The sequence below is a fragment of the Saccostrea echinata genome, unplaced genomic scaffold (assembly GCF_033153115.1).
Source record: "Saccostrea echinata isolate AGI-Se365-2 ecotype Australia unplaced genomic scaffold, CSIRO_AGI_Sech_v1 ptg000016l, whole genome shotgun sequence".
NCBI classification, from domain to species: Eukaryota; Metazoa; Mollusca; class Bivalvia; order Ostreida; family Ostreidae; genus Saccostrea; species Saccostrea echinata.
The window spans coordinates 28,770,400-28,779,648 of record NW_026889765.1 but is presented as its reverse complement, the minus strand read 5'-3'; the positions used below and the strand labels follow the sequence as shown (position 1 = coordinate 28,779,648).

At 35.8% G+C, this 9,249-nt stretch overlaps 1 protein-coding gene across 1 annotated transcript; it reads left to right on the top strand.

Annotated features, from left to right (window-relative positions):
* The first annotated feature begins 8,232 nt into the window (after nt 1-8,232).
* On the top strand, nt 8,233-9,044 carry LOC133189097 (complement C1q-like protein 4). The gene is made up of 2 exons (XM_061324526.1): nt 8,233-8,368; nt 8,626-9,044. The coding sequence occupies exons 1-2, from the start codon at nt 8,233-8,235 to the stop codon at nt 9,036-9,038; spliced, it is 549 nt and encodes a 182-aa protein (XP_061180510.1). The 3' UTR covers nt 9,039-9,044.
* Nucleotides 9,045-9,249: the final 205 nt, after the last annotated feature.

The window sequence follows — 9,249 nt, the reverse complement described above, 5'->3', positions numbered from 1 at the left end:
CTATCGCTTCTCCGTTCTTGTATAGTGCTTTTATAGACAATTAAAATATTTAATCCTGCTTGAAATTTAATGCTCTTTTGAATAAAATTAATGCCAAGTCTCTATCTTAATCCGTATAGGACCTAGAGGCGAAAAACCGACCCCCCCTACCCATCCGCCAGGGCGCGCTTTTGCGAAATTCCAATAATAATTAATTAAAACCTTATTTCTCGTCGCCTATGGCTTTGAAAACCTTCCAAATGTTATTTTATCTTCTTGAACAATTATTCAGCAACATTTAGAAATACAAATCGTGTATATAACGCCATTTTTAAAAGCACAGGAGGCGAAATACCTACCCCACCCCCTGCCGTTTTTTATCATTATTTATTGCTCTATCGCTTCTCCGTCCTTGTATGGTGCTTTTATAGACAATTAAAATATTTAATCCTGCTTGAAATTTAATGCTCTTTTGAATAAAATTAATGCCAAGTCTCTATCTTAATCCGTATAGGACCTAGAGGCGAAAAACCGACCCCCCCCCCCTACCCATCCGCCAGGGCGCGCTTTTGCGATATTCCAATAATAATTAATTAAAACCTTATTTCTCGTCGCCTATGGCTTTGAAAACCTTCCAAATATTATTTTATCTTCTTGAACAATTATTCAGCAACATTTAGAAATAAAAATCGTGTATATAACGCCATTTTTAAAAGCACAGGAGGCGAAATACCTACCCCACCCCCTGCCGTTTTTTATCATTATTTATTGCTCTATCGCTTCTCCGTTCTTGTATAGTGCTTTTATAGACAATTAAAATATTTAATCCTGCTTGAAATTTAATGCTCTTTTGAATAAAATTAATGCCAAGTCTCTATCTTAATCCGTATAGGACCTAGAGGCGAAAAACCGACCCCCCCTACCCATCCGCCAGGGCGCGCTTTTGCGAAATTCCAATGATAATTAATTAAAACCTTATTTCTCGTCGCCTATGGCTTTGAAAACCTTCCAAATATTATTTCATCTTCTTGAACAATTATTCAGCAACATTTAGAAATAAAAATCGTGTATATAACGCCATTTTTAAAAGCACAGGAAGTGAAATACTAACCCCACCCCCTGCCGTCTCTTATTATTATTTATTGCTCTATCGCTTCTCCGTTCTTCTATGCTGCTTTTATAGACAATTAAAATATTTAATCCTGCTTGAAATTTAATGCTCTTTTAAATAAAATTAATGCCAAGTCTCTATCTTAATCCGTATAGGACCTAGAGGCGAAAAACCGACCCCCCCTACCCATCCGCCAGGGCGCGCTTTTGCGAAATTCCAATAATAATTAATTAAAACCTTATTTCTCGTCGCCTATGGCTTTGAAAACCTTACAAATATTATTTTATCTTCTTGAACAATTATTCAGCAACATTTAGAAATACAAATCGTGTATATAACGCCATTTTTAAAAGCACAGGAGGCGAAATACCTACCCCACCCCCTGCCGTTTTTTATCATTATTTATTGCTCTATCGCTTCTCCGTTCTTGTATGGTGCTTTTATAGACAATTAAAATATTTAATCCTGCTTGAAATTTAATGCTCTTTTGAATAAAATTAATGCCAAGTCTCTATCTTAATCCGTATAGGACCTAGAGGCGAAAAACCGACCCCCCCTACCCATCCGCCAGAGCGCGCTTTTGCGAAATTCCAATAATAATTAATTAAAACCTTATTTCTCGTCGCGTATGGCTTTGAAAACCTTCCAAATATTATTTTATCTTCTTGAACAATTATTCAGCAACATTTAGAAATAAAAATCGTGTATATAACGCCATTTTTAAAAGCACAGGAGGCGAAATACCTACCCCACCCCCTGTTGTTTTTTATTATTATTTATTGCTCTATCGCCTCTCCGTCCTTGTATGGTGCTTTTATAGACAATTAAAATATTTAATCCTGCTTGAAATTTAATGCTCTTTTGAATAAAATTAATGCCAAGTCTCTATCTTAATCCGTATAGGACCTAGAGGCGAAAAACCGACCCCCCCCCCCCTACCCATCCGCCAGGGCGCGCTTTTGCGAAATTCCAATAATAATTAATTAAAACCTTATTTCTCGTCGCCTATGGCTTTGAAAACCTTCCAAATATTATTTTATCTTCTTGAACAATTATTCAGCAACATTTAGAAATAAAAATCGTGTATATAACGCCATTTTTAAAAGCACAGGAGGCGAAATACCTACCCACCCCCTGCCGTTTTTTATCATTATTTATTGCTCTATCGCTTCTCCGTTCTTGTATAGTGCTTTTATAGACAATTAAAATATTTAATCCTGCTTGAAATTTAATGCTCTTTTGAATAAAATTAATGCCAAGTCTCTATCTTAATCCGTATAGGACCTAGAGGCGAAAAACCGACCCCCCCTACCCATCCGCCAGGGCGCGCTTTTGCGAAATTCCAATAATAATTAATTAAAACCTTATTTCTCGTCGCCTATGGCTTTGAAAACCTTCCAAATGTTATTTTATCTTCTTGAACAATTATTCAGCAACATTTAGAAATACAAATCGTGTATATAACGCCATTTTTAAAAGCACAGGAGGCGAAATACCTACCCCACCCCCTGCCGTTTTTTATCATTATTTATTGCTCTATCGCTTCTCCGTCCTTGTATGGTGCTTTTATAGACAATTAAAATATTTAATCCTGCTTGAAATTTAATGCTCTTTTGAATAAAATTAATGCCAAGTCTCTATCTTAATCCGTATAGGACCTAGAGGCGAAAAACCGACCCCCCCCCCCCCTACCCATCCGCCAGGGCGCGCTTTTGCGATATTCCAATAATAATTAATTAAAACCTTATTTCTCGTCGCCTATGGCTTTGAAAACCTTCCAAATATTATTTTATCTTCTTGAACAATTATTCAGCAACATTTAGAAATAAAAATCGTGTATATAACGCCATTTTTAAAAGCACAGGAGGCGAAATACCTACCCCACCCCCTGCCGTTTTTTATCATTATTTATTGCTCTATCGCTTCTCCGTTCTTGTATAGTGCTTTTATAGACAATTAAAATATTTAATCCTGCTTGAAATTTAATGCTCTTTTGAATAAAATTAATGCCAAGTCTCTATCTTAATCCGTATAGGACCTAGAGGCGAAAAACCGACCCCCCCCCTACCCATCCGCCAGGGCGCGCTTTTGCGAAATTCCAATAATAATTAATTAAAACCTTATTTCTCGTCGCCTATGGCTTTGAAAACCTTCCAAATATTATTTTATCTTCTTGAACAATTATTCAGCAACATTTAGAAATAAAAATCGTGTATATAACGCCATTTTTAAAAGCACAGGAGGCGAAATACCTACCCACCCCCTGCCGTTTTTTATCATTATTTATTGCTCTATCGCTTCTCCGTTCTTGTATAGTGCTTTTATAGACAATTAAAATATTTAATCCTGCTTGAAATTTAATGCTCTTTTGAATAAAATTAATGCCAAGTCTCTATCTTAATCCGTATAGGACCTAGAGGCGAAAAACCGACCCCCCCTACCCATCCGCCAGGGCGCGCTTTTGCGAAATTCCAATAATAATTAATTAAAACCTTATTTCTCGTCGCCTATGGCTTTGAAAACCTTCCAAATGTTATTTTATCTTCTTGAACAATTATTCAGCAACATTTAGAAATACAAATCGTGTATATAACGCCATTTTTAAAAGCACAGGAGGCGAAATACCTACCCCACCCCCTGCCGTTTTTTATCATTATTTATTGCTCTATCGCTTCTCCGTCCTTGTATGGTGCTTTTATAGACAATTAAAATATTTAATCCTGCTTGAAATTTAATGCTCTTTTGAATAAAATTAATGCCAAGTCTCTATCTTAATCCGTATAGGACCTAGAGGCGAAAAACCGACCCCCCCCCCCCTACCCATCCGCCAGGGCGCGCTTTTGCGATATTCCAATAATAATTAATTAAAACCTTATTTCTCGTCGCCTATGGCTTTGAAAACCTTCCAAATATTATTTTATCTTCTTGAACAATTATTCAGCAACATTTAGAAATAAAAATCGTGTATATAACGCCATTTTTAAAAGCACAGGAGGCGAAATACCTACCCCACCCCCTGCCGTTTTTTATCATTATTTATTGCTCTATCGCTTCTCCGTTCTTGTATAGTGCTTTTATAGACAATTAAAATATTTAATCCTGCTTGAAATTTAATGCTCTTTTGAATAAAATTAATGCCAAGTCTCTATCTTAATCCGTATAGGACCTAGAGGCGAAAAACCGACCCCCCCTACCCATCCGCCAGGGCGCGCTTTTGCGAAATTCCAATGATAATTAATTAAAACCTTATTTCTCGTCGCCTATGGCTTTGAAAACCTTCCAAATATTATTTCATCTTCTTGAACAATTATTCAGCAACATTTAGAAATAAAAATCGTGTATATAACGCCATTTTTAAAAGCACAGGAAGTGAAATACTAACCCCACCCCCTGCCGTCTCTTATTATTATTTATTGCTCTATCGCTTCTCCGTTCTTCTATGCTGCTTTTATAGACAATTAAAATATTTAATCCTGCTTGAAATTTAATGCTCTTTTAAATAAAATTAATGCCAAGTCTCTATCTTAATCCGTATAGGACCTAGAGGCGAAAAACCGACCCCCCCTACCCATCCGCCAGGGCGCGCTTTTGCGAAATTCCAATAATAATTAATTAAAACCTTATTTCTCGTCGCCTATGGCTTTGAAAACCTTACAAATATTATTTTATCTTCTTGAACAATTATTCAGCAACATTTAAAAATACAAATCGTGTATATAACGCCATTTTTAAAAGCACAGGAGGCGAAATACCTACCCCACCCCCTGCCGTTTTTTATCATTATTTATTGCTCTATCGCTTCTCCGTTCTTGTATGGTGCTTTTATAGACAATTAAAATATTTAATCCTGCTTGAAATTTAATGCTCTTTTGAATAAAATTAATGCCAAGTCTCTATCTTAATCCGTATAGGACCTAGAGGCGAAAAACCGACCCCCCCTACCCATCCGCCAGAGCGCGCTTTTGCGAAATTCCAATAATAATTAATTAAAACCTTATTTCTCGTCGCGTATGGCTTTGAAAACCTTCCAAATATTATTTTATCTTCTTGAACAATTATTCAGCAACATTTAGAAATAAAAATCGTGTATATAACGCCATTTTTAAAAGCACAGGAGGCGAAATACCTACCCCACCCCCTGTTGTTTTTTATTATTATTTATTGCTCTATCGCCTCTCCGTTCTTGTATGGTGCTTTTATAGACAATTAAAATATTTAATCCTGCTTGAAATTTAATGCTCTTTTGAATAAAATTAATGCCAAGTCTCTATCTTAATCCGTATAGGACCTAGAGGCGAAAAACCGACCCCCCCCCCTACCCATCCGCCAGGGCGCGCTTTTGCGAAATTCCAATAATAATTAATTAAAACCTTATTTGTCGTCGCGTATGGCTTTGGAAACCTTCCAAATATTATTTTATCTTCTTGAACAATTATTCAGCAACATTTAGAAATAAAAATCGTGTATATAACGCCATTTTTAAAAGTACAGGAGGCGAAATACCTACCCCACCCCCTGCCGTTTTTTATCATTATTTATTGCTCTATCGCTTCTACGTTCTTGTATGGTGCTTTTATAGACAATTAAAATATTTAATCCTGCTTGAAATTTAATGCTCTTTTGAATAAAATTAATGCCAAGTCTCTATCTTAATCCCTATTGGACCTAGAGGCGAAAAACCGACCCCCCTACCCATCCGCCAGGGCGCGCTTTTGCGAAATTCCAATAATAATTAATTAAAACCTTATTTCTCGTCGCCTATGGCTTTGAAAACCTTCCAAATATTATTTTATCTTCTTGAACAATTATTCAGCAACATTTAGAAATAAAAATCGTGTATATAACGCCATTTTTAAAAGCACAGGAGGCGAAATACCTACCCCACCCCCTGCTGTTTTTTATTATTATTTATTGCTCTATCGCCTCTCCGTTCTTGTATGGTGCTTTTATAGACAATTAAAATATTTAATCCTGCTTGAAATTTAATGCTCTTTTGAATAAAATTAATGCCAAGTCTCTATCTTAATCCGTATAGGACCTAGAGGCGAAAAACCGAACCCCCCTACCCATCCGCCAGAGCGCGCTTTTGCGAAATTCCAATAATAATTAATTAAAACCTTATTTCTCGTCGCCTATGGCTTTGAAAACCTTCCAAATATTATTTTATCTTCTTGAACAATTATTCAGCAACATTTAGAAATAAAAATCGTGTATATAACGCCATTTTTAAAAGCACAGGAGGCGAAATACCTACCCCACCCCCTGCCGTTTTTTATTATTATTTATTGCTCTATCGCTTCTCCGTTCTTCTATGGTGCTTTTATAGACAAATAAAATATTTAACCCTGCTTGAAATTTAATGCTCTTTTGAATAAAATTAATGCCAAGTCTCTATCTTAATCCGTATAGGACCTAGAGGCGAAAAACCGAACCCCCTACCTGTCAGCCAGAGCGCGCTTTTCGAAATTCCAATAACAATTAATTAAAACGTTATTTCTCGTCGCGGATTGCTTTGAAAACCTTCGAAATATATTTTTATCATGTAGTACAATTATTCAGCAACATTTTGAAAAAAAATTCGTGTATATATCGGCATCTTTAAAAGCTCAGGAAGCGAAATACCTACCCCACCCCCGTGTTTTAAATAATTATTTTCATTGAAATGTAATTATTATCTTAAATAATTAGTTTTACTTGCTATACTTTACTTTCTGGGGTTTTAAATTAAAGAACATAAAATTGCTAATATTTTGACACCAAATATATATTAATATCTTTAAAACAGTCCAAGTTACATGATATTTAGTTTCGTGATTATCTCCGATTTTCTGATTTCTCGGTATTTCCGGTTTAATAAGGCCTTTATTTATTGACCGAAATATTAATTCTTGGTATCATTGTGAAGATCTCATCAATATCTATCAATATTAATCAAGTTTTAATATTTAAATGTTCAAATTCAAAAGATATTACCATTAGAAGTTAAAAGAAATGAAAACCGGAAGGGGGTGGGGATGGAGAATGATGGAGAATGCATACTTCCGGTTCAAAAATTATTATTTTTTTTACATGATTGCTTCGAGCAATAATTTACCAACATTTTGATACCAAATTTATAATTATATCATAAAAAATAAAAAAGTTATAGGCATTTTATATTAAAAAATTTCGGAAAATTTCTTCCGGTCCGCCATTTTCTCAAAAATCTGAACTTCCGGCGCCCATAACTCCCTTATTTATGGGTCGATTTTCAAAAACTTGATATCTATGTTTCAAGCGTGTCAAGATCTACAAGAATACGTAAAAAAATTTGGTGTAGATATATTAATGTGAAAGTTATGGGGAAAATAAATTAAAATTTTTCAAACAAATAAGGGGGTGGGGTTGGAGAATGATGGAGAATGGGTATTAAATGTTGATCGATTTTAATGAAATTTTGCACACTAAAATTAGATACTTTAACCTTGATTTTGACACCAAAAATAATAAAATTTGATTACCGGTTAAAAAGTTATTAGCGCGTACTTTCGGAGAATTTTCGGAGAATTCGGAGAATTGACACCTAGGCCCCCAAAATCAAAAAAAAAAAAAAGTGGCCCTAAAATGCCTTAAAATGGTCTAAAATGCCTAGAAACACCCAAAAAATTTTGCAAAAAAAAAATTCCTGAAAAGGTGATTCCTAAAGGTCAACCTGTTGAGCCGCACTTTGATTTACACTGTCGGGCGACATTTACGAAAACCAAACACCTTAATGTCGACCGACCGACGACCGACTTGACAAACCGTCTGCTGATGGTCGGATGATAATCGAAGGTTGGGTTGGTCGACGGACTATTCAATGACTGCTTCAATTGAAGAAATCGGCAACAGACGCAGAAAAAAATATAATTGGGCCCAACGAACACGAAATTGGTCGGCCGACAAAAAAGAGGTCAAAATCGGGCAAGAAAACGGCCGATGAACTGTCGACTGTCGCCAAAATAACCCCATTTTTGCCTTAAAGACCTCGGCCGACGGTCGTTTTTTTTTTGGATATATGACTGGGGTTTAAGGGAAATGTGTTGTGTTTTTTAAATAAATGTTTTAGGAAACAAACTGACAGTACTATACACTTTTGTGTTGAGAAGCATTATCTATTCAGTATGTTAAAACCACTGTCGTTCATCCTACTATTTGTCTACCTGGCTTATGGCAATGAATCATGTGACCGGAAGGAGATGGAAGATACAATATGTAGCCTCTGTGGACAAAGAAAAGGAAATCATCTAACTGGATCAGGTAAATTACATTATTGTCTTTAAGGGAAGTTCTTATTAGTTAACATCTTCTATTAATATCTCTGGTCAGAAAACATTTTTATTGACCTAATATTACTTACCCAATCTTATAAAATAACTTACATTATGTTATGTATTTTTCTTCTCTCTAATGATCTGAGCAAAAACCAAAACAATTAGCAACTTCCGTTTATATAACTATATAGTTTTCTTCAACACTCTAATAAAAGTGGAATAAAAGTTGTCTTAATTTATCAGGTAAACAAGTTGCATTTTATGCATCCATGTCTAGCAACGTCCAGATCAAGACATTTTCCAAATATAAAATATTTGTTTATGATCGTGTTGAGACAAACATTGGAAACGGATATGACGCCAAATCGGGAAAATTCATCGCTCCAGAAAGCGGGGTTTACGTCATACACACAACGACTGTTGCGTTCGATAGATCCTACAGCATTATAGAAATAGTACAAAATGGCGTCATTAGGGACGTGGGATTGGCTGACGCCTACAACCACAGCGACAGAGCTTCTTCCTCTACCTTAACAATTTTGAATTTGAAGAAAGGAGATGTCGTAAATACTAGAGTCGGCTCATCCTATGGAGGACACTACCTAGAGAGCAACACATGGGCGCGAATGAGTTTCTCCGGATTTAAACTCATGTAAAATGAATTATCTGGAATTAAATTGTTGTCTTTGAAGATAATCATTTAGCAACTTCTGATTTAATGCTTCATTACTAATATAGGTTGTCGCCCGCGTGGCGCAGTGGTTAGAGCGTTCGCTCTAGAGTCAAAGAGTAAGGAGTTGACCCTTACGTCGCGGGTTCGAATCCCACTTTGGGACGTGGAGACCGGTCCTTCGGATGAGACCGTAT